The sequence below is a fragment of the Sturnus vulgaris genome, chromosome 12 (assembly GCF_052056855.1).
Source record: "Sturnus vulgaris isolate bStuVul1 chromosome 12, bStuVul1.hap1, whole genome shotgun sequence".
NCBI classification, from domain to species: Eukaryota; Metazoa; Chordata; class Aves; order Passeriformes; family Sturnidae; genus Sturnus; species Sturnus vulgaris.
Genome location: NC_142254.1, coordinates 1,642,005 through 1,667,853, shown reverse-complemented (window position 1 = coordinate 1,667,853; position 25,849 = coordinate 1,642,005). Strand labels below are relative to the sequence as shown.

At 49.8% G+C, this 25,849-nt stretch overlaps 1 protein-coding gene across 1 annotated transcript; it reads right to left on the bottom strand.

The window, feature by feature from the left end:
- Positions 1-45: 45 nt before the first annotated feature.
- On the bottom strand, positions 46-25,720 carry LOC148222314 (axonemal central pair apparatus protein HYDIN-like). The gene is made up of 16 exons (XM_088172228.1): positions 25,632-25,720; positions 22,559-22,751; positions 21,365-21,464; positions 20,022-20,140; positions 18,640-18,863; positions 15,015-15,088; positions 9,821-10,053; positions 8,913-9,013; positions 7,548-7,683; positions 6,935-7,099; positions 5,915-6,067; positions 3,224-3,462; positions 2,428-2,726; positions 1,970-2,028; positions 1,060-1,269; positions 46-195 (listed from the first exon to the last, which is right to left on the bottom strand). Exons 1-16 carry the CDS (start codon positions 25,718-25,720, stop codon positions 46-48), a joined length of 2,544 nt encoding a protein of 847 aa, XP_088028354.1.
- Between the last annotated feature and the right edge of the window lie 129 nt (positions 25,721-25,849).

The window sequence follows — 25,849 nt, the reverse complement described above, 5'->3', positions numbered from 1 at the left end:
TTTTCCCTTTAAAATTCTCCTGGGCCACCTGACACAGGGCTGGGGTCAGTCGCTTGTGCTACTTACAATGGTGGGGTTGACCACAAACACGCCAGGCAGATGTTGCTCTGCAATGCTAAGGTTTAGCACCCAGTTGAATTCAATCTTGCCAGTGTTCGCCAGGGTGACTGTGCTGTGATGAAGGTTATTAAACATCTGGAGAGAAGGCATAGGAGCGGGAAGTTACAGACCCAGGCCTGCTGCTGGGAGTCTCCTTCCTCTCTCCCGGGGTTGAAAGCACACCCATCATGGGAGCAGAGACCAGGGAGCAGATACGGGCACCTGGGAACCTAAGGAACCCCCAGGCACAGGGCACCTGCACAGGACCAAGGAGCTCTGGCAGCACACAGAGGTGTGCTAACAACCATGTGAGGGCCAGTAATAAATGAACCAGGGGACACAGGCCCTCTGCACTCTGAGGGGTCACCAACAGCCAGGAGAAGCAGAGACAACACTGAGGCGTCTCAGAAGAAAAGGCACCTGCATTTAAGTATTGGCAAGCAACATACACACAACAAGGGCGTCACAGGGCAACACAGACAGAGCCAGCAGCTGGAAATATCTGGGGGTTTTCAACTGAAAAAGAGTGAAGTGAGGATTATTCTGAGACAGTCTCTCCAACTATAGTGACTGAAAGCATAACTTCTTCCCTTAATTAATGTGTGGATCAAGCAAGAGCTTTAGACAAGAGCATTTCCTTGGAGGTCAGGCTTTAGGAGTGGATCAGTAAAGGGATGTCGCAGGGACATGCCCCTCAGAGGATCCCCACTGGGACCCTGCTTGCTGCAAGAGGCAGTGTTAGGTACCCTGAAAAAGAGGCATTCCCAACATCTTAGAGAGGCTTGGAGATGGCCATATTAAACCAGCTTGGGTGCCGGATGTGTCCCTCAAAGGTTGTACTTCCAAGCCCCAGAGCCAACAAAGGGGCTGGAAGGGAAGAAAGCCCTGGACTGAGGTGGGCAGGAACCCACTGGCCGTGGTTCCAAGGCAGGGAGCTGTGCCAGGGCACATGTGTGGTACCTGAAAGCCGCAGTTGATCTCCCGCTGGCTCAGGGAGTAGCTGAGGTATGAGGTCTCCCCAGTCAGCCCCACCTCGTAGGTGGGGCCTCCCTCCACGTGGCACAGTGCTGTGACACTAGCAGTGGTGTTGGGGTGGCCAGAGAAGGTGAAGGAGACTTGCTGTCTCTCTCCTGGCTGCAGCACGCCCGACTGTGGCAGGATACTGAAAGCCTGGAGGACAGGAGAGATTGAGATGTTGAGTGTGGAAATGGATGCAGAAGAGCATCTTGGAGCAAACTGCAGCTATAGCCAGAGGGGCCTATTCCTCAAACACAGCCAGAATCACCCTGATGTCATCCTGCATCCATGCCACTGACCAATGGAGGGACCATGGGGAAAATCTTCTTCCACACTCACAGATCAATGCATTCATTAATCCAGTACATTCAAGTGAACTTGGATGTCTCCTGGCAGTAGAAACTCTCTCGGATGCCCAGCTTGCCTTTAGAAAGCATTTCTTACTGCTTTTAGAAAAGGAAGAGACTCAAAGTGAGAGCTCTTGGAGCTCAGGGATGTCAGCGAAGGACTCCAGCCCAGATCATCTGACTCCTGAGGCTTTTCCCCTCGCTCTCTGACATATATGCTGCATTCTCAAGGTGCTACAGCAAAAGCTCCTGCAAAAATTTCCTATGGACCACCTGATGAGGTCCAGGGGGAGCAATGCCCTCCATAGGTGCTGCACAGCATCCTTGGGCAGCCCTACATGTCCTGCACAGCCTTTCCAACAACCAGTTGTTTCAGCAGCGCTTTGTGATGGGTCTGGAGGGATGTGAGGCCCCTCTGTGTGCAATGCTGAGGGCCACCAATGGGACTGGGAGCTACAGCCCTGCTTGCCACACTGAAAATGTGGAAGAGAGAGATTCCCTCTTACTCTCTCCACTTCGAGGGCACTCTGTGGTACATCCGCGGATAACCTGAATCCCCCCAAACCTAGTGGGACGTAATACTTTTCACAAGTATGTGGCGGCACCTGAAAAACAAGCCATTTTCTATGCTAGGAGGAAGAGACAGCCACTTTGCAAAGTCTCCGTTTGTAAGACAGCTTCAGGGCCACCACTGCAATACCAGCTGTCAGGTGAAAGCAGACACCTGGAAACAGGTGGTCTGGCTGGGTTGGGAAGAGGCTACATGGAGATCAGGACTCATCACAGCTTGCTCTGGGAAGGAAGCTGGAGGTCTTGTCATCATGATGCAGATAAAAGCCTCATCTTACATTGTGAAGAAAACATGGCAAAAAAATCTCACACTCAACACAGGTCTGCAGGATCTCAGCAGTCTTCTCCAAGGAAAACTCTCCTATTTCTCCCTCCCACACACCTCATGTCCAACCACTGGCTCTGCTGCCCAGCCCATTCTCAAGGCACAGGACAGCAGGGCAGCAAAAAGGGAGGTCAGCAAGAGCATTACTTGTTGGTGGTAAGGTGGGGAGGCAACACAAGCAGTAGTGTACAAGAAAATCTACCTCTGCTCCTAAAGACTGGGCAGGATCCCACGATTCTCTCAGGGCTGTGGCTGGGTCCTCCCCATTTCTAATCTTGAAGCGTCTCATTTGAAACGCCGAGTAATCCAAACTCGTTCTCTTCTCCTTTGGTGGCTGGGGTTTGAACTTAGGTGGGTAATGCTCATACCTGGAAAATAACATAGCTATGAACAGGGACCTGCTGTGGGAGGAAGGGACACCTGCACGAGTAGCTCCTGGTCAGGATGCAGCTGCTGGGTGGGTGCTGGTGCCTTGAACTGAGAAATGGTTTGATCCAGCCCTTCTTAATCCAGGCTGGAGCAGGTCTGTTCTAAAGGCAGCCCAGCGATGATGGCACTGAAGTAGCACTGGTGCAGGCAGCTGCAACTGCTTGCATCGAGGGACTACAGAGGACAGGGATTAAAACCTTGTGGGGATGCAAAAAGCACAGTGGGAGAGGAAAAGACAGAGAAGGCAAGCAAAAAGGTGAGATTTGAGTCACCAAGGGGCACACCCGGCCAGTGATGAGCCAGCACAGCCCTCCCAGTGCCCAACGCTAGAAACTCTGCAGCTCTACCAGGTATTTATCAGGAATGTTTCCTTGAGAGCAGTGGAACTGCTCCTTGTTGAGACAGGAGGAGAGGTGGGAGTGGAGAGATCTCCTACCTGAATTGGCATCCCAAGCTGAGCTCTGGGACGAATGGTTTGTCTGTGACAATTTTGGTGCCAGTGCCCACAGCCACCAACATAAATGTGGTCCAAAGGCTGTTCCCAATGAACAGCTGGACAGTGTCAGCAACAAGCCCAGCGTCATCCAGGGTTGCTGTGATAGTCACAGGAATCTTGCCCCTAGTGGGGATCACTCCTTGTCTGGGTTCAATAATGTAGCAGTGGGGTTTGCAAACCTGTAAGACAAGCATAATATGCATGTAGGATGGAAACCATACAGCCTGCTGTCTTGTGCTATATAAGAAAAGGAAAGACTAAAGAGGGGAGGATAAAAATCGTAAAGGCTCAATTTCCCTAAATTTAAGCAGCAGTATCAGGCAACAGCAGAGCTTATACAACCTGTATTTTCCTCTCCTTTAATGGACTCACCTAATTAAGCCAGTTTTACCCGACCCAAAGGACACCTATCCTCAGGAGAGTGTTCCTTTCCCAGTCTTTCTCTGGAGTATGTGTCAAGGAAAGCTGCTTTCTCTCTCCTGGCTTCTTACAAAGGCTTAAGGCCCGAGGAAGCCAGGACTGCTCAAATGCCATTCCAGAAACCACACAGCTGGAGGACACTGCTGAGAGCCTGAAGAATAAGCCTGCAAAGCCAGCTGAGCAATACCCCAACACCAGACTATTCTTTCCCGAGGGGCCATCAGTGCTTCTCAACATCCCCTAAAGGACTGAAGCCCTCACTTCCCACTGATCATCAGAGAGGTGCCCCAGTGCCCTCTGCTTTGGAAAAGTCACCTCTGAATGGTTACAGCCGAGCAGGAAAGCAGGAAGCAGAAGAAAACTGAATGACATGTCATGGGTGGGCATGGCCCACTCTTCCCAAGAACTCTTGTCATCTGCTTTCTCATGGACTTCATGGATTGGGCAAGAGAGCCCCGGGGAGGGGGAAAGGCCTTGCAGCAGCACAGCTGCACAAACACAGCTCTGCAGGTCCAGCCCTGGTACGAGCATGTGAAACCCATCCTTTACATGCCAGGCCCAGCCAGCCAAGGTGCATTGCTCCCTGCAGAGGCTGAAAGCAGAATTTCATTGTGGAGTTAGAGAAAGCTGTCCTGGAAAAATCCCTCACTTTAAGGTTGCATTTATCCCCCAAACAGCTGGAAAAGCAGCAAGAGGAAAAGTTCACGCCCCTCTTCCTTGGCTCAGGAGGCTGAGCCTGGACTCTCCCACACACTCTGATGCTTTATCCACGGACTGAAGTCCACAGTATCAGGTTGTATCCAGCTCCACAAGTTCAACGCACCCAGCATGAAGAAGAACAAACCTCCAGCTCCTCAAAGGTCTCCCCCTCCAAGCAGACATCCCAACCCAGCCCCAGCCCCCATCTACAAGCCCTTCCTGGCTGCACCAGCCCTGCTCCCCATGCCAGGGGAGCAACACCAGCTCCTTCTGCCCTATGCAGCCTCCACATATTAAGCAGCCTTTCTCAGCAGCTGCTCCCCAAAGGTGTGATTTTTCTTAAATGGTTTGCTCCTGTTCCCCCTAGGTTGTAGGTTTAGCCTAAGTTGTACCCTCCTACCCAGGTGTCAATCTTCCCTAAGACCTACCCTTTCTTATAGAATGTTCTCTGTGCCTCCTGCTCCTGAATTGTCAATCCCACATTGTACCTGCCTCTTGTGGAATATTCTTTGCCCCTTTCCCCTGCCAAGCTGTCAATCTCTGCTTGTGCCAACCCCCTGCTTGGAAATCCCCTGCAGAAATCCCCTAATCTTGGAAGCCCCATTTGTTTAAATTGCTCCCTCCCGCTATGTTTCCTCACTGCTTAAAGTACTGGAAACCCTGCCTCGTGCTCCTCCCCAGTCTTCCCCCTCTTGGTTGAGAGTTTGTACCCTCCCCTAGAACCTCCCCTGTAGAAAAGTCCCCCGCACAGGCAGTGTGTGTCTTTTGTCCCTGAGCCCTGCTTGGAATGGATCGCCTGGGATTCCACGCAAAAGTTCCCTCTCTGGTCTTTGCCTCTGTCCTCGGTGCTTCAATGTATCTGTGTGCTGTAGAGAGCAAGCCCAGCTCTACTGCTGTGCAGACCATTGTTGGTCACGGAGCAGCCACTCTCGGCGTGGGCTCAGGAGCTAGCTGGGGAACTCGGGCACCACGTCAGGCACAGAGGTCACAGGCTGTGGGGTGTCTACCCCCACACGGGGCTTTGTGTGGACAGCCCAACTGGCATGACCCACAGGAGATGTGAAAATTGCCTCCTCACGAGCAGCCTGAGGACACACCTCGCACTCGGCTCTCTAGTATTAACAGCAGTTTGGCACAAAGCAAACGTAGATGGAACAGGGAAACCACAGGGAAATCCATGCTCTCTGGGGAGCACAGGACCACAGCTTTCTCCTGATCTCAGAGCTCCAAAAATGTGACACGCACAGCTAAAGACCTTCCCTAAAATTAAGGGAGAACTTGTCAACACAATCCAGACTAATTTCTGCTCCAACATCTCTGCACCTGATTTCACTGGGGGGTGCCCCAGATAAAACCTCCAGAGCCAGGCTCTTCTTGCCTCGCTCAGATGGAATATTGGAGTATCTTGCCTCCTCTCACACAGGGTGATACGGAAATGTTGCATATAAAAACCAAGTCATGGCTGCTTCTGACCAGTCCATTTCCCTGGAAAACAGCCCCCCAGATACTTACTGTCTCTATCCTGAAGTCTCTAGGGACAAGACCTTCATTGAAGAGGCTAAAAGTTTGTGATTTAGGCTGTAGCACTGGGATCCTGCCAAACTCTATCAGCCTTGGAACTGGGTAGATGTCTGCCAGCCGTCCAGTGCTCTGTAATACTACACTCTGTTCCAGGAAGCAGGTGAGAAAGATGTTTTTAACAACCAAAACAAACCACAACACGGAAACCTAAAAAAAGCTTAAACAGCTCAACCCCTCTCAAGTTATTTCTTTAGGGACAGCTACCACTCTCCAGCTGAAATGCTGGGCTTTTGGGGAAAAAAAATGACATACTCATCTCTAAATTAAAAAGGATTAAGGTAAGAGAAACTTTCAAGCTACAAATTATTGATCCCAAGGTAAAAGCTTTGCAAGAAATCTCTGGTTAAGAGCAGGCTACAGTTAAACAACTGGTTATTCTGATGGGGAGAAACCCTCCTCTTTAAGGTAAGCAGCCTGAAAGCAACTGTTTTGTCAAACTTCAGATTCCCTGGCACAGCCGGCACTGCCTGTCCTTCCTGTTGACTGATTTACATGCAGTGCCACAATGGCCCAGGTTCAGATGTTTGGTGTCATCCAGGGAATTTGGCATCATCATTTCCATATGTTGTAATACACGTTTAAATCCTTGCAACTACTCTTCAACTGCCAGCTTTCCCTTCTTTTACAGGAAGCTCAAGGTTCCCAGAAGTCTTTCACATCCTCTTTTGTGCTCAGAGAGAGGAGAAGACATTTTAAAACAGATGTTTCCAAAGTTAATAGCATTTTAAAGGTTAGTCAATTAAAATGACCCTCAATTCCAGCTTAGATGAACTACATTCTGTGTCAGACACTGAGATTACCAGCTGTAATGTAAGGCATGAGCTATTTACACCACCAATCCCTTCTGGCCTCCACAGCAGCCTGTGCCTGTTTTCCCCAGAAGAATCCCTGTACACTTTGCACCCTGGCAGGACGAGTTGCACAAAGGCACACATCTCCCCTCGCACTCACCCGTGGGTTTCTCTCATCCCCGAACACGCCGATAACAACACTGGTGCGATGCTCGCCCAATGTTTGGACTTCGAGTACAACTGGAATCTCTGCAATGCTGTGAGGCTGGACAATCCCACAGGGCTGGGGGCTGGAGTAGAACACAGGAGTGTCCTCCATGCGTTTCTAGAAGGGACAGAATCAAATGCAATTTCAGAGAGACCTCTGAAGAAACTTTATAAACTCCTTAACATCCACCATAACAGCAACTGACACACATTTTTAAAAATCCCCAGGACAAAGGTAAAAGGCACAAAGAAGATGCAAGAATTGTAGGCTTAGCATTCTCAGGGCTCCTGCAAGGAGGCTGCCAGCACAGGCATTGGTGTCTGGGCTGGCAGCAGCTTTTCACAACCCTCTAAGATCTCCCACAAGAAAACTCCCTGCAGACTAGAACATAAACTGTTTCTTCAGGAGGTTAAACTTCATCCTAAAGTTTGCATTCATGTAGGATCCTGTTCTCAGCAGATCTTTAAGACTGAATAGAAACCAGCAAGGTCTTATCCAAACCCTTTTTCCCCCTAATAATCTCCTCAGTCATCTTTGCGACGAGGAGGTGGATGCGATGCCAAACCTGGGGAACAAGCCCGTAGCAGCCAGGAAGGTCGGTGTCATTCACAACGAGGAACTTCCTCTCATATGGCACCTTCGGGCGGCACTCATCGTACAGCAGCATGTGGGGGTACACTCGCAGCTCAGGAACGAGACATCTGGGCAGAGATGACCCCAAGAGAATCAGAGATACTGAGGGAACGGAGAACGTTTACCCCCGAAGATTGTGAAATGGAGCATAATACATTTGTCACTGTCAAACAGACATTTAACAGCCCTACAGTGATCAATTGCCTTCAAAGTCTTCCCACTCAAACATGTCTTGTCAAGGAGGGGCAAACCCTGAGAGGCAGCAGCCAGAGGCTGCCAAGTGCCCTAGGCAGAGCACTTTGTCCCACAGCTGCCTCAGCCCCTCCTTTACCCAAGAAGGCTTGCAAGGACTCCTGTAACAGTCCCAGTGATCCATGAGCTCTGAGGGAGCCTTCCCAAAAAGGATCAGTGCTCACTAAGGCTCAAGGAACACACAACTAGTGTGTCAGTAGAAATGACTCCCTTCTCTCCCATGGCACTGTTGCCCTGCCTGAGAACTCAGCTGTTTGCCCCAGCCTTGGAGGGCTCGGCACACCACCTGCCCTACAGAGTGGGTGATCACCCCCTCCCAGTTCCTACAGCTCTCTCAGTCCCTCACAGGTCCATGCACTGCCTGTCCCCAATTTTACACCTGCTTAACGAAACTGCAGCCCAGGCACTGACTGGATGGCTCTGCCTGGGAGAGGGAAGAGCACCAGGGAACTGCATCCCTCTTGTCATAAACTGATGCTCACAGTGGCATAGCAAGATAGAATTTGGCTGCAGCAAGAACAAGTTTTGGTTTAAGTCTGAGAACATTAAAGCTTCAACATGGGAAGCAGAGGGAAGGAGAAAAACGAGAGCTGGCCTGCCACATCAAGGGCTGTTTATCCCTCGTAAGATCTTGCCCTCACCACTCTTGCTGTGAGCCACTTCCCCGCTGTCACGTGCCCTCATGAACAGAAGCAGACCCTGACTCTCAGCAGCTGCTTGGTGTGTCCCAAAGCAATGCAGGGTGGTTGCAAGCCAGCACAACTCCACCTCTTGCAGGAAGAAGGAGAGGAGGCCCTCGGGAAATTTGTTGCACCTCAAGCACCAAAAACCAGGCCAAGAAATTATATCATTCCTGGTCCCTTTAGAAAAAGGCCCAGGACCGTGCTGGGCTGTGAGCAGCGGTGCTTTTCACCACAGGCTGCTTTCCAAGCACTGCTGTTCTCACATGCAGCTGGGCAGAACATGAGGCCATTAAACATGGGAGCTGAGCCAGCAAACCCTGGTCAAGGCAGTGTGCTGGGGGAGGCCAGGGAAGTGCTGGTACCTGGCCGTGATGCTCAGTGATGCCACTCCACTGCCAAAACCCTCCAGGTCCACCAGCATTCTCCGGTAGAATTCCATCACGGTGTTGGAACACAGGGTCACCTGGTGGAAGAGAAGAGCAGTGAATTCTTCCTTTAAAAAGCTCATTACCCACATGTGATATTCTCCAGTTCTTGTTGCATGATAAGGAAAGGGAGGATTTGGCCTTAATTCTTCTGCTGGTCCATGTGTAGAGCACAGTCTGTGAGAGTAACAAAAGCTTTCTGGCAATACCAGATTTGATCAACACACCTTGCTATCAGGGTCAGCTAAATGAAAACATTAGACTAAAGCTTTCCACACCACTGTATTCAAATTAAGGCGCCAATTTTTCATCTGACTACAATGACGTAAATGCAGAGGAAATCTGCTGACTTGCACAGAATGAGCTTTACAGCAGGAAGCTGAGGGCAAAGGGTGGCCCAGCAAGTGCTGGGCAGTTCGTAGCTGCAGAATGTTTTGTCTCTTCTGGAGATCCCTGCAGGGAACACAAATCATTCTGCTCCCCAGGACAGCAGAAGCCAAACCAAGAACAAAAGGAAACTGCTTTATACAATGGCATCTCTCTAGCTGCCACCCTCTGTCCTCATCCTTCCTCTGCCCATTTGCAATCAAAGAAATTACTCTCAAAACCCCAAGAATGGCTTCAGTACTTGACTATATGGTATGTGATCTCGGCATATGGTTTTGGAAACCAAACAGTGCTCCTTGAGGAATATCCCGAGTAAGGCAGCTAACAGAGGCCTCAGGCCAGTGCAGATCTCTTCCTCACACAATGCTCAAAGCTGGCAGCAGAGCTAAAGCCCTCCCACACTGCAGTGAAGCTTCAGCCCTGGTGCTGAAGCACGTATTGCTGGACTCTTCCCATACCTCGATATCCTGGTGTCCCTGGGGAGGGATGGTCCCTTGTTTGGGATTCATTGTAAACTCCCTTGGCTCCACATAAAAATGAATTCCTTCTGTCCAGGATGGGTCGCTGTCGTTGCGTATTTGGTCAAAGCTACTAACAGCAGGCTGCGTGCCGTCGTCAGACATGCGGAGCTTGAAGCTCAGGGGCACTGGGGAGGGGTTAGTGAGGCGGCAGGTCTTGGTGGAGGGAAAGCCTAGGAAAAGGACACAAATATCCATTTAGGCACCAGTTATGTCACGACTCTTGGTGGGAATATCCTGCTAGGATAAAAGTGTGATTGGGGTTTAGCTCCTTATTATCTGAACCACAGCTCACCAAAGAAGCTGCATGAGAAATTAATTGTCACTTAGCTCTCTTTGACACTGATTGCAGACTGCAGTCTTGAAAATGCCCAGTCTTAGCCCTGCTGAACACTGCAAGCTTCTCTCTTTCTGATGGAGAGAAGCTCCCTCACCTGCCCCAAACCAGCATGAGTTATTTGTCACTGATGAGTATGCACCCAGACCGAGCATTTACTCTGAAAATTCAAGCTGTAAAATTCCCTGTTAAGTCTGCCAACACTCCCACCATTTTCAAGAGATATAAACAGCGAGTTGTCATTGAGAGAAGCTACAGCAAAAGAACGAGGATGGAATCAGGAACTAGAACGTGATGCAAAGCACCCTACTGCAGTTTCTCTCTGCAGGATCCTTAAGGTATCTCTTGGTTTGGGCCAAACAGACAAAGCACGTGACGGCTCAGAGCCCACTCAGCTGGAGGCAAACGTGAGCCTTGCTTCGAGATTAGCAATCAGGAGCCATGTCCCATCTCACCCAACAAACAGGGACATCATACCCATGCTGTTCACTGTGATTGCTGCCTGCAAGGTTTTATTCTGCTTTAGCTCTGAGATTTGCTTTCCATACTGGAAAGCCAGAGATAGAGCCACGTATGGTGCGGTGTGGAGGCCCAGGGGCCTGCCAGGGAGATACCAATCTCCATGCCCTGGAAGGACAGGCATGCCTAAAGGGCATTTAACTCAGGACGACAAAAAGGGTTTCTCCCCACAGTTCTTTGCTCCTCTATGTTAATGTACATATACATATATACATATGTACATATGTACACATGTACATATACAGTTATGTCATCCCTAACGCCCTCCCCAGTTCTGGGAAATTCTCCTTTCCCTGTTTAGCCATTGCCTCAAATTTTCCACAGTGTTCCACCCCCGTTTCCTTATTGGTTGTTGCCCTTTGCCCCAGCTTTGTACCGTCCCTGTGTTCTCAGCCCATTGGACCCTCGTGTTCTAGTCTGTCCCTTCTTGCCTTAAGCGTTGAATCTCCTTTGTTCTGGCTCTACTGCTCCTGGACCCCTTTAGTGTGTGGCCACAATAAACCTCCATCAGAACTCCATGCAGAAGACCCCTCTTGTCTTTTCTCCATCAGCTCCTTTCTGCTAGTTGTGGCTGTGTGGACTTAGTGCATGTTCGTGTGCCTGCCTGATTGCGTTCTACTAAAGGCACTTTTCAGGAAGGTAGCGGCACTTTAGCATCCAGTGCACGCCCCGACAGTGGGGATGTCCTGCAGAGCCTGGACACCAGCCACAACCTGCTCTGCAGTGGACATCTGTCTTGGCTGGCCAACTCTGTGTGGAGGAGACTTCTCCCTGGGCCTGCTCACCAAGTGTCATTTGAACACAGATGGGGGGAAAAAACAACTGCAGGCACAGTCTAGGCCTTCTCCATGCCTATCAAAAATGATCACTGCCAGCTCCAGCAGGGAGGCAAGAAAGGCACAAGAAGGACAAACACAGATGTCAAAACCTCAAATGAGACTGAGGTCACCACATGCAGACAACAATCTACAGTTAAAAAAAAAAGCAAAAACACAACAGTTGCCTTCAGCTGAAGAGACCTTAGGAATGAAATGGGATTAAGCCAAATGAATCTCCTAATATAGAATCATATGTCTAACTGTTGCCTTTCTTGTTTCATTTATTTAAAAGGCAACTTAACAAGTGCCTCATTGGTGATGCAGGGTGGGGATGAAGCAGCTCAGGAAAGGCAATTACTTTTCTTAAAAAGTTCATGAACATCATTGTTACGGGTTTAGGCTTTGTAGTGAATTCTCCTCTTAGTCTGGGAAGGGTGATACGGGTTTGGGGGGGTTTGGGCTGTGGGGGTGGGCTTTTCCATTCGGGGTTTTTTAGGAGTTGTGGCGTGATGTCGTGAGTGGTTGTGAAGTCCGGACCTGAGGTTTTGCAGGGAGCGGACCCTTCCTTCCTTCTGCTCGGGAATGGGGAAGCTTAGCTGTGTGGTGCTGCGGGAGGTTGTGTGCTTGGCCCTGGCACTTCACTAGGCTGCAGCTCAGCACCATGATCAAACCAACCTTCCTTCCTTCCTTCCTTCCTTCCTTCCTTCCTTCCTTCCTTCCTTCCTTCCTTCCTTCCTTCCTTCCTTCCTTCCTTCCTTCCTTCCTTCCTTCCTTCCTTCCTTCCTTCCTTCCTTCCTTCCTTCCTTCCTTCCTTCCTTCCTTCCTTCCTTCCTTCCTTCCTTCCTTCCTGCCTTCCTTCCTGCCTTCCTGCCTGCCTTCCTGCCTGCCTTCTTGCCTGCCTTCCTTCCTGCCTTCCTGCCTGCCTTCCTTCCTTCCTTCCTTCCTTCCTTCCTTCCTTCCTTCCTTCCTTCCTTCCTTCCTGCCTTCCTTCCTTCCTGCCTTCCTTCCTGCCGTCCTGCCTTCCTTCCTGCCTTCCTTCCTGCCTTCCTTCCTGCCTTCCTGCCTTCCTTCCTTCCTTCCTTCCTTCCTTCCTTCCTTCCTTCCTTCCTTCCTTCCTTCCTTCCTTCCTTCCTTCCTTCCTGCCTTCCTTCCTTCCTGCCTTCCTTCCTTCCTTCCTTCCTGCCTTCCTTCCTGCCTTCCTGCCTGCCTTCTTGCCTGCCTTCCTTCCTGCCTTCCTGCCTGCCTTCCTTCCTTCCTTCCTTCCTTCCTTCCTTCCTTCCTTCCTTCCTTCCTTCCTGCCTTCCTTCCTTCCTGCCTTCCTTCCTGCCTTCCTGCCTTCCTTCCTGCCTTCCTTCCTGCCTTCCTTCCTGCCTTCCTGCCTTCCTTCCTGCCTTCCTTCCTGCCTTCCTGCCTTCCTTCCTGCCTTCCTGCCTGCCTTCCTGCCTTCCTGCCTGCCTGCCTGCCTTCCTTCCTGCCTTCCTTCCTGCCTTCCTGCCTTCCTTCCTGCCTTCCTTCCTGCCTTCCTTCCTTCCTTCCTGCCTTCCTTCCTGCCTTCCTTCCTTCCTTCCTGCCTTCCTTCCTGCCTGCCTTCCTTCCTGCCTTCCTTCCTGCCTTCCTTCCTGCCTTCCTTCCTTCCTTCCTGCCTTCCTTCCTTCCTGCCTTCCTTCCTTCCTGCCTTCCTTCCTTCCTGCCTTCCTTCCTGCCTTCCTTCCTGCCTTCCTTCCTGCCTTCCTGCCTTCCTTCCTTCCTTCCTGCCTTCCTTCCTGCCTTCCTGCCCGCCTTCCTTCCTGCCTTCCTTCCTTCCTTCCTGCCTTCCTTCCTGCCTGCCTTCCTTCCTGCCTTCCTTCCCGCCTTCCTTCCTGCCTTCCTTCCTTCCTTCCTGCCTGCCTTCCTGCCTGCCTGCCTTCCTTCCTGCCTTCCTTCCTGCCTTCCTTCCTGCCTTCCTTCCTTCCTTCCTGCCTTCCTTCCTGCCTGCCTTCCTTCCTGCCTTCCTTCCTGCCTTCCTTCCTGCCTTCCTTCCTTCCTTCCTGCCTGCCTTCCTGCCTGCCTGCCTTCCTTCCTGCCTTCCTTCCTGCCTTCCTTCCTGCCTGCCTGCCTTCCTTCCTGCCTGCCTGCCTTCCTTCTTTATCCCTCCCCTCTTTCCCTCCCTCCCTCTCAGTGCCAGCTGGGAGGAGATCACTGCCCTGCCAGAGCCCACGGATCCTCCTGCCTGTGATCATAACTACTCCAAAGGGCAAAAACAGTACTTGGGTTGGAAACTTCTCTTATTGCCTTGTTGTCTGTGCTGTCCTGATATATTCTAGTAAAGAACTGTTATTCATTTTCCAATATTTTTGCCTGGAAGTCCTGTAATTTCAAAGGTATGTGATAAATGTGATTCGTGCTAATTAAATTGTAACTATATTAGCAAAATTGTATTTAGATCAATAGAAGACTATTGTTACCGAGTGAAAGGGGGGGGAGATGGGTGAGACAGGATAAAAGACATCTTCCAAATGTTGGGAGTCAAAGAAGAAGGTTAGAAGAAAGTCAGATAAGAATAGTAGAAGGACGGAGGTCTGATAAGCAGCATCTAGAAATACAGCTTCAACCTTGAAGCTGGCAAAAATGGAATGATTCCAAGCATGGGACTTAATTAGAGTCATGTTATGGAAAACATCTGCTCAGTCACACAGGGTGCCTGCGCTACCTGCAGGTCACACCTAGGTCACCGATGAAGATGATGAGCCTTCATCGGAAATAAGACCCTCAAAAGGATAAGAGACCCCCTAACCCATTAGTAGAGCATGCGCCATGCAGTATAGTTACGTAGATTTTAGGAATAGAAACTAGGAGGAGCTTCCTAGAAACTTTTGTAGCCTATAGTATATAAGTGGGATTGTTAGCCCAAATGCTTTGGTACGACAGGAAGGGCAGGCCCCTCCCCGTACCCCCGGTGGGTTTTGCTTATGCTTTATACGAACCTCAATTATACTAAAACACTTACTCTCAAATTTTATCCATCCCAAATTATACAACTATAATACTTTACTTGGATAGTATTTAGTTTCAATAATTTTTGTAATCATCTTTAATACTTCTGATTGTATTCATTTATAATTGTTACTATTAAACATTTGTTGTTACTTTTAATCTTTGTTGTTTGTTTAATTGGAAAAATAGAAAACCATTCATAACAGGTACAATAATTGGGAGGGAGGGGGTCATCTTTCTATTCCAGGAAGATTCCCGCCTTCCTTGGCAGACAGCTGTCTTTTAAACCAGGACAGAGACACCAGAAAATACTCCCTTTCTATTCCTTGGTACTCTTTGATCTCACAATGGCACCAGCAGCCCTGGAGTTCACACCCTGAAGAGGCTGCTGTGGCAGAACATGAGTGATGGATGCTTTCATGTTCAAATGGTCCATTTTGGAATGCACAGATCCCTCACGTTGTGTCCAAGCCCAGGGAACACTCACCAAAGGAAATGTCACCGAAGTCGAGCTCATTGACATTGAAGTGTACAGTTGGTTCAGGTTCAGAGACACATCCCCTGCGATGAGTAGGACAGAGGAGGAAATGAATTGGTTAAAGGGAATTGCAAAGTGTCTGGCTATCGTGGCTTGGGGCATAAAACCTGGTCAGGGGCACTGTGGGTTTCAAATCAACACAACGCCACGTGCTCAGCACAGTGTCCACGTGGACAGGAGGCAGATAAAGCCCAGTGGCATGCAACCAACAGCCACTGATGGGGCTTTGGCCACAGGGCAGGCAGGAAAAGTCCCCGAGTTGTTGGTAGTCCCATGAAGGACCCTGAAAACACACTCAGACATGGCTCCATGCCTTAGTTTCCCCATCTGTAATGTGATGCACATAAAGGTGTGTAAGAGTTGGTCTGGAATTTTTCCCTCATACGCCTCACGACTGTCGCAAGGGCAGAGGCTAAGGCCCCGAGGACTCCCACCCGCTTCTGGACAGGAGTTCTGGCCTGGTCGAGGTGGATGCTTGCCAAGTGATTGTTTGTGTGTGTGCTGTCCACGGTACAATGCTTTTGAGCAGGCTCTAACTGAAAACTGCATGTTCTGTATGCCTGCACCTGCTTCTCAGAGCACCTCACAATGGCCCACAAATCTCCCCACCTCTTGGCCGGACACCACTCCCTTTGGAAAAGGACTATAAAAAGTGACTGTCTGAAGAAGATTTTTGAGAAGCCCCTGCAGAAGACACGTCTATTGGCCGGACCACGAGGATGCGTCTCATCTGTTGGTAGCTGTTCCCCCATTCCCCTCTTTCTCTCTCTCTCCCTTTACTTTGTTTCCTTTTATATTTCTCCCCTCTATTGCAAACACTGAGTAGCTGGCACTCAATAAAAGTGCACTGTTTTGAGTAAACTGATTGTTGTCCCCTGTTGTGTCTTCTGCACCCCTGAGATCACATGAAGCAGCAGGACTCCCGCCTGTATTAACAGTGGATTGTGACAAAGTGTCCCTACAAACTTCTGTAACCAGCCTTTCCTGCTTTGCTACTTCTTAGCTGCAACTGCTGTTCCATGGAGGAGCTTTCTCAGGAGATTTTGACCCACACAATCATTACAGAGTTTTGAGACATGAAAACCCAAGCATTCTCTGAAAACAGCAGCAACAGTTCTACACAGTCAACAGGTGAATTCTAGAGGAAAGTATGGAGGCTCAAGAGTCTGCCCCTGGGGCTGGAACACCAGCTCTGGAGGGGCAGAAGAAGGCAAGGAGAAACAGCACTCTAAGCTTATGGTGAGAAGTTCCTCCCTCCCATAGGCCTTTGCAGGCACATGTTAATGTCTTAAGTTCTATCGGTTTGTACAGTTGTTCCACCCCTATTCAGCCCCTGTTCACCTTATTTGTATTCCTCCTAGAATGTTCTCCCCTTTCCTGATCTCTGTTGGTTCTGATTTGCTGCAGTGCTCCACCCCTGTTATTCTGTTGGTTCCCCTGCTTGGCTGTCGCTCCTCTGCACCACTTTTCCCTGTCCCCATTGGACCTTGACCCTCAGACCTGCCTCTTTCATCCCATATTTAACCCTGTGCCCTCAACCCAGTTTTGTCTTTGTCCTTGGACTGCCTTCAAGACCCAAGAAACCTTCCCTCAGATTTCCATGCCGAGACCCATCCTTTGCCTGTTTTCTCAGCCAGTTTTTGTTTTTAGCAAGCGTGCTCTGGGCTCCAAAAGCACAGGCCGTTCTCAGAGGAACCCAGTGAGGTGCACCAGTTCAGGACAGGACCAGTGTGGAGGGAGCAGAAAACATTCATTGAGCAGGAAACCTCTCTGTGTCCCTAGAACAGGCCCCATGGAAAACCATAGCTTAAAGATAAGAAACTGCTTGTTAAATGACAAATTAAAAAAGGAATTCAAACCCCCATTAGTGGACCCCCTGTTATCTTTCTGGTTCGTTTAGTGGTTCGTTTTCCTTTAGTATCTATAGGCTAGATTTGAATGTCAAATCCTTCGTGGATTGGTCAGAATGCAGAATTCCCTTGGTAACTGGTGCAAAATGTAAAACCCTCAAAAGATACCAAACCACCTTAGAAAGCCCAGCCGTTGAATATGCTAGACTGGATACCTTCATCGAATAAACTATGGAATTGCCCCTCTCTTCATGTTCCGATCTCTTCACTCTACTGGTTTGAGGGGGAGCTCCGAGCCAGATTCTATCCAGGCAAGGCTTGGAAGCGTGCCCTGTCTCTGAGGATGGCTTTGGCAGTCTTGGGGATCACAAGGGGACCCCAAAACCCACCGGCAACTGACCAGCTTGTCACCAGTGCACCAGCTGGCACAGCCAAGAGCAATAGGACATGCATGTCCTGAATCTACCACACCACCTCACTGTCCTTGATCTCAGCAGACTCCAAAAGTCACCAACATCCGCTGAAATGAGCACTTGAAGCTGCACAACACTCACGAGTTTATTTCATGCTTGATGCCAGTCAATGCCTACTCTGCCTTTTGGTTAAAAATCAGGGACCAGTGAACTGTGCCTTCTGTTGTGTTTACAGGACTGCCACTGGCTCTGCTCTACACATCTCAACAAGAGACACCTCCCCTTGCTCAAGGACAAAGCTGCTTATGCAATAACATCCCATGACCAGTTTGGGGGAGGGACAGAGGAGAATCAATTATTTGATGGTGAAAGGTTCCCTCTCGATTCCCAAAATAGAAAAGCAGTACTTCTCCTCCAAAAACAAAGCCAGCATAATTGTTTCTCTACTATGGACAGACCTACTCACTGCTTTTCTCTTGCTAAGCAATAACTTTCTTGTTCTTTTTTATCCATCTCCCTTATATTATTGGTATAATCGACTGAAGATTGCTTTCATTTCTTTACTGCCTTGAGTCAGGGCCTCCCAACTGCAGCAGGTAGCTCCAAAGCTCCAGAGCAGCCAGCATCAGCTTTCCTGCTTACACTACATCATGCTACCAGCACATGGCTCAGGCTAGCAGGGACAAGCCCCTCATGCTGCTGTGGTCCTGAGACTGAGCTCTGCCTCCCCTGTTATCACCCCTTCTCCCTTTTGCTGGGCCAGGATTATCTCTTGCAATGGTACCAGCCTACAGGATAATGCCCATGGGATCAGCCCTTTCCCGGCTGTAGAAAGGAGGCACCAGAGCACTCTCTGCACAGGAGTGGGGAGCACAGCCTGTCCCCCACAGCATGGCCATGACAGGTGAGGTGAGGCTGCTGCTGCCCGTTTGGGATGGATTCTTAAGGGAAGTTTTAAAAATCACTGCTGCTGGTGCCGAATCACCCAGGCTGGCCCATCTCCAACGCCCTCGGGGCCTTGCTGGGTGTTCAGGTGGGACATCCCAGAGCAGCTACTGCCCAAAGCTGATCCATCCCACTGCCTGCCACGGCCCAAGGCAGAGGGAGATTCCTGCAGGGAGGAGTCATTCCAGCTCCCAGGTACGACACATGGCAGCAGGCACCCCCACATGAAGGCAATGCCAGGATCAGAGCAGAGATTAAGGCCTCAGGCAAGACCCTTTTTTTTTCTGCTCAACCCCAAAATGAGGCAGGTGGGGGATGTCGCAGAGACAGCTGCAGATGTGCCCACCAAGTTCCCAGAGCCCTTACTTGATTGTCAGGATTGCAGACGTAGGAGATCCAGCCACGGAGAACTGGAATTCTTCCTCAAACCTCCCTGCTACGGTGGCATTGAAGGAGATCTGGATGGTCTGGATCCCACCTGGTGCAATGATGCCCTCCTCAGGTGCAAATTTGAAGCAGTAGCCCACGTTTGCGGTTGTCTGGATATAGGTGAAGGGAGCATCAATAGCTCCATGGTTCATCAGTGTCACCTGCAGCAGCAAGAAAATAAAATGGAAATACATGTGGAATCTTCCCTTGGTGTGAGTTACTGTCTAATGATGCAACTAACACCCAGGAAAGGCAGAAGATGCTTTGTGCTGCTGAATGGCAGAAGTCAAAAAAATACAACAGGACAAGTTCTGCCTTTGGGTTTTCATGCAAAGCAGTGGTAACTCCACATAACTGGAATCACCCTGGGGTTATCCCATGGACACAGAGCAGTCCACCTCTGGTCAGCATCACCAAGCTCATTCAGACCTGGCCCTGAGAGCAATGTGGGGTGATTGCAGCTGCACAGTGAATCACCACAGAGCTGCTGCTGCCCCAGCTAGCACAGCTCCAGCAGTACCATCAATTTATTCACCTTTTCCCATATCATGAAAACAATACATTGATAATGAGGCATGAGCATCCATATGCATAGACAGCACCATCTTTTGGTAAGAAAACTCAGCATGTCTTTCCACATCCAAGCTCTTGAAAGTGTCTGGCATGATGTAGTGCCTCATTTTTAAGCTCTTTCAGTTGCTGTTTTTTTTTCTTTTGTAAACTTGACACTATTGAGGGGGAGGCAAATAGGTAGAAAAATCCTTTGCTTTATTCCCAGGGACAGTCTTCTCTTTCTACAGTCAGAGATGCACCAAGGCTGAAGTGAGGGACTGGTCAGCAAGGGGAAGAACTCCCAAGGCCTTTGTAAGGGCCAGCACTGAGCCAGGAGGCTGGATGGCTTTCCTGTGACTTCCAGGAATAAGCAGGAGACACTTGACTGAAAATTGTTTGCCATGGACTGAAGGTCAAACGTGGCCAGTTTGTTCCAGCTGCTTCTGAAGAGCTCAGTACAAAGGTGCCTTGTGTCTGGAGCTGCCACAAAAGCCTCTGAACAAGCAGCTTTTTGACCCAGTGTTGCTTTCATGTGTCAAGCGCTTTTGCAGGAAGCCTCCCAGCTGATCCCCGAGGAAGGCTGCCCAAAAGCAGGGATTGGCGTTTCATGAACAACAGACACACCTTTGTGACCCCCCAGATTTGACCAGAACGTCAAATATCCCCTGCTCACAACTGCCCAGGTTGGCAGGAATTCCACAGGTCCACCAGGCTTGCTGCTGCTGCCTCAGGAGCCATCAGGATCCATCCCAAGCCCTGCTGCTCACCTCACAGACGTAGGTGGTGTTGACAAAAATGTTCCCAAGGTTCAGTGCACGACAGCTGAATTCAACCAAGGGTCCTTGGCCTTGCCCTCTGAGGCGCAGGGGCAGCCTGCTCTCACGGCCTGCGGAGAGATGTCCATTTCAGTACAAAAATTCCCTCTGTTATACTGTATTTTCAAGGCTGCCTCAATGCCAGTCCCTGACTCTGAGACGGATGCAACCAACTCCTGATGCTGCAGGAGAAGATATGGACCCTTCTCGTCTCTCAGGAGATTTCCCTTGGGGCTGACTTCCAATTTCTAACCCATTCCTTGGGCTGCTTTCCAATTTTAGCCACCAGTTTGCTGAGTTTGAAACATCTCTGATGTCTTGTAGTGACAGGCCAAGAAGTCATGAGTAAAATGGAAAGAAAGAAAATTTAGGTTAGATAATAGGAATACATTTTTTTACTGTGTGGTTGGTGAGACACTGGAGCAGGTTCCCAGGGGAGTTGTGGAGGTTCCAGCCCTGAAGTGTTCAAAGCCAGGCTGGATGGGGCTTGGAGCTACCTGGTCTAGTGGGAGGTGTCCCTGCCCATGGCAGGCCTTGGCACTAGACGATCTTTAAGGTCCATTCCACCTTTAACATACTATGATTCTATGGTTTCCTTCCCATGCACTTAGAGGAGATTTGAAATCCATTCGCCGAAGGCACAAAGCTCATAAAGAGTTTGGCAATTGCCAAACTACCTGGCCCAGTAGCACAGGATTTTGTTGCCAAAGTCCTCAACTTCTGACACTCAGCACTGTGTTCTATTTCCACAGCCAGAGCTGCCAGGGGACAATTCCCACACAGGGACAGAAGGAGCTGCTGGCCAAGGGTGGTCCTTCTACAAACACCCTGGGCTCAGTGGGGCTCAGCCACCTCTGGTCTGGTGGTGTCTGGGCAGTGGGATGTGATCCAGGGTCAGGGAGCACATTTCTAACTCAGCTCCTTCCCTCTGATGATGGATCCATGTCACCTGGAGCCATCCTGGAGGTCAGTGGTCTAGAGGGACTTAGTGCTGGTTCACTAAAGCTGTTCTGCTCTCTAGCTCTTTGGCCTTTGTGGAAATGCTGGCAAAGTCACAGCATGAAAACTTTTCCCTGCACTGCCTGCGTTGTTGTGGGATCAGTAACCCAGACACAGGTGTTCTGAGCCCTGGCCTTGCACGAGAGACTCCATGGAAGCTGCAGGGACAGTGGGGATGTGCCAGCACTGCCCTGCTGACCAGGGACTCTTCCCAGCAGCTACAGGGGAGCCCAGCGGGCTCGGCCTTGCACCATGGCTTCACTGTGGGTGAGAGAAGCAGGGGAAAGGAGCTGTACCTGAGATGCTGCAGTAAGCCACACTTAGATACCCTAGTGCTTCTAGGGGTTTAAAGGTCACCTTGATTTCGGCCGAACAATTCGGCTTGATCTCTCCCTCCTAAATCAGAAAGAGACAGCAAAGCATTAATCTTCAAACTTCGCATTTCTTGTTTTCAACCACAGTCCCGTAAGCCTTTATTTAAAGCATCAATGATGAGTGAACAACACAAGGAGCCCAAGGAAACACTTCAAACCCCAGCTCAACACACTGCTGGAAGCTCTTAATGCTCAGCTGATCAGCTCCCACTCTCCACAACATTCCTACTGCTCTGACACAGGCTCTTGGTCACATCATGCTGCTGTCAGCTACAGTGGTATGCAACTGCCATTGTGCACTGGTGGCTCTTCTCAAGAAGAGAACCCTTCCTTGGAAATAAAAATATTAGTTTAACCTGTTTTGAAAGAAAGCAGACGTTAGGATTATTCTAGGTTTTACTCCAAGATGAGAAGGGATTTTGCACTGTGCAGCCACCAGGCATTCCTCATCTCTCACAATACCAATACTCAGAATCAAGGCTCTGGTTGATGGGAGGACTTGGGGGGTTTGCTTGCATAAACAGAAAAGAAAAAGTTTTCTGTCCCTGTGTGCAAGAGAATTCAAGAGGCCCATTTCAACCTTCCACCTTTGTGTCCAGGCTTACAGATGACACTGGAAGGGAGACTCAGAAATAGTGCAAGTCATGGTTACAGGAAGGGATTGGCATTTCTGTGATGAACCTTGGGCTGAATTTGGCCTCCTTTTCCCAGTGACCCAACGCATGCTTCAGGTCAATATGTGAACTGGCAGTGCTCCAACAGCCTGTGCTAAACCCCACGCACCACGTGCCGGGGGAGCCCCTGCCTACAATAACTGCTCCCTGTGGACACTGCAAGGACACGCACCGAGTGCCCTTGAGCTCGAGCCCTGGCAGCAGAGCTCGGCTTTGTCAGGCTCCCAGTCTTGCCTTGAGCCTGCAGGGCAGAAATGCTTTTAGCAGCGAGCTCTGCAGCCACACCAGAAACTCCATGACTTCCCTCTCAGCACATGGAGCCAGCTGAGGATCTGCCGAGTGACCGCAGCCGGCAGGATGGGGCCGGGGGAGGATGGGTGGGAGGAGGAAGAGGAGGAGAAGGAGGAAGAGGAGGAAGATTCGGTTCTCAGCGATCACTTACCATTGGCTCAATGGAAAAAATGTCATCAGAGAAGAGCATGGGGTCTTCTTGCACCTTTTCCATCTCCTCCTGGACCATGTAGCTCAGGAGGGCAGTGTGATCTTCACTAGAGCCTTCCTCCTGCTCTGTATCTTCCTGCTCGATGAAGTTGTCCGGTGGCACCTCTTTCAGTGGCTGCAGCAAATAGCACTGCCTGCAGCCACAGGGAGAGACAAAGCCAGCAGGTTGTTTAATAAGCCACATACTTGCAGAGAGAAGTGTGAGTGCAGGAGAGCAAAGCACCTGGGGAGGAGGAGCAGCAGCAGCTCCCCAGCAAGGGCTGACCCCAAGCCATGGGGATCCCAAATGGATCAGAGGATAACTTGTCCACTGGCACAGCAGGTAGATTTACTCCACACCTGCTAGCTCAGGAGAGTTTTGGAAAGCCAGCATCCCTCAGGAGAACCTCCTGGCTCAAAGCCTCTGCCAAAACTGAGGGAGAATCCACCAGTCACCTCAACTGGCTTTTCCCACCACTGAGCTGCTCGGGGGAGGCAGATAAAGATCACGGAGCACCCACTGCAGGACTTTCCTGGGAAGGGGAGACGATGCTGGGTTGCAGCTATGTGTTACCAGCATCATCACTCTTTGTTTCTTCCATTTTGGACCTGCCCCGTTCCCTGCTCTGTCTTTCACAAGAGCACTTCCAAAGGAAATGGATGGATTCAGGCACTGCATCCCTTCAGTGACATTCAGGGTTTTATATGCATGAAAAGAGAGGCTCTGAGAGGGGGTGAGACTGGGTTGTGCAGGAGGGAGACAGCAAACTCCTGGAGAGACCTTTTCATGATCCAGAGCTTTTTGAGTCCCATCCCAGTACATGGTAGTAGAATGTCCTGAGAGGGAAAGGATCCTGCACTATCTCCTCTCATAAACAAGTCCTCTCTGCTCTGCGATCCCAAAAGCTTCTGTGACAGCAGGACAGTGGCTTTGGAGCTAAAACCATCCCTAAGACTGGAAGTCAGGAAGAACAACATGTCCTTGTGACAGTCTAACTGGCATGAAGACAGATGTAATTGGGAAAAAACCCACAAAACCAAAACCAGTTGGAAGTTGACCTTGAGGAAACCTAGTTGCTTCTGAGGGGAAAATAGATCACCTGGGGTCCAGGCAAGTGGGAAAAATGGAAATAAGCAGCCCAGGGAAGTAGCCAGAGAAGGTAATGGGATTTTCTTTTAACACAGAGAGCTTGTATGGAAGTCAGACACTGTGTAAGTAGATAGAGAACAGTGCAGAACCAAGAAACCCAGGGCACTAAAGGACCCTCTTGCCAGCCATTCGATCTCCCGGTCCTTTGCAGGCAATTTAAAATGGCTCTGGGGAGTGCAAGAGACCTGGCCCGAAGGAAACAGAGGCTTGCCACGGCAATTTGGGCACGGTAGTTTTGCACAGAAGTTTTCACACGGGAATTTTGGCACAGCAGTTTTGGCACAGCAGTTTTGGCACAGCAGTTTGGCACAGCAGTTTTGTTGGCACAGCAGTTTGCTCGGTGTTGTTTCAGTTTCTGCACAGCAGCTCACACAAACAGGCTGAGCAGAAAGGGAGCAGCCACCCACCCTCCTTGTGTAGTGAGTTGTGTCTTTTGGCTTGTTGTGAGGTGATTGCATGGTTTTTTTTCTTTCTTTCTTTCCTCTTTCTGCTTTTTTTTTTCCCCAGCAATGGTTTACAAATGATTAAAAGCCATTGCTGCTGCCAGCAAGAGTGTACTAACTCAAACAGAACCCCCCAGGAAGGACACAGCTGTCCAGGGCCCTGGCTGCAGGGAGGGTCTGAGCCTGGTGTTAGTATCAGAGGATAGTGCAAGAGACACCTGAGTGCAGTGTGAGCAGGTGAATGATCTGCTCTGTCTGGTGGCAGAGCTCAAGGAAGAAGTGCAAAGGCTGAGGAGCATTAGGGAGAGTGAAACAGAAATTAACTGGTGGAGTTACACCCTTCCAACCCTGAGAGAAGCTCACTGGAGTCTGAGGAGCTCTGCCCTTCTTGCGATCAGGCAGAAAGAGGACACCTAGGAGACGGTGGGGAATGGAAATGTGTCTCTGCTAGGGAGATAAGAAAATTCCATCCTGACCCCCATCACCTCCCCAGGTGCCCTGACAGGATTGGTATGAGGTCCTGGATCCAGAGGGTCAGGCAGATGGCACTAAGGAAAAAATTCTGTCTGGAAAGTCTCCCAGTTGCTCTTCATCTGCCAGACAGATCACAGCCTCAAGTATTAAGAAGAAAAGAAGGGTAGTGGTAGTAGGTGACTCCCCTGTAAGGGGAACCCTGTGTATCAACTGGATTCATTCCACAGGGGAGTCTGCTGCCTCCCTGGGGTCTAGGAACTAGATAGCACCAGGAAATTCCCTAATAACTAATGAACTTCATCTGCTCACCACTGTCTCTGGGGTGCAGTGACCATGAAATAATAGAGTTCTCAATATTTGGTGAAACAAGGAAGGGGCATCAACAAAACTTCCACTCTGGACTTCTGGAGGGCAGACTTCAGCCTGTTCAAGAGACTGGTTTGGAGAGTATCTTGGGAAACAGCACTTAAAACCAAAGGGGTCCAGGAAGGATGGACATACTTCAAGAAAGAAGTCTTGAAGGCACAGGAGCAGACTGTCCCTGTGTGCTGAAAGACGAGCTGACAGGCAAGACAGCCAGCCTGGATGAGCAAGCAGCTTTTGAAGGAACTAAGGGGGAAAAAAACAAAAAAAAAGAAAGAGGAAAGAGGGGCTGGCAAGTCATGAAATGTTTAAGGATGTTGCCAGGTCATGTAGGAAGAAGATTAGAGAGGCAAAAGCCCAATTAGAACTTGCAGAAATCCAGTCATTGCAATCAACCTTTCCTTCCCAAAATGCCATCCTTGGTTGGAATAGACATGGAACTGCAATGCTAAGTGCTGAGCTCCTGAAGCCTAGGACACACACCCTAGTGCCAGAGATGGTTTACTTGGCCTAAACCATTCAAAAGCACCAACACCCCCCTGAGGCCATATGTTAGTTTTAGTCTTGGGCCATGTATCTGACTGAAATGCATTTTTCAAACCAACCTCCTCTTCTCTTCATTCTCATCTTCCTCAGTAGGAAAAGTCTTCCACTGGAAGTGGGCTGTGATGTTACTCCTGTTCTCAATGAACATGGTTGTATAGTTTGACGTGTTGATAAAAGTCTTCCCAATCTTCACGGAATATGTGCTCAACCCAATGTTGGCATCTACAGCTTCTCCGTGAAGGTTTGTCTGGATGCTTTTTTCACCTGGAACAAAGCA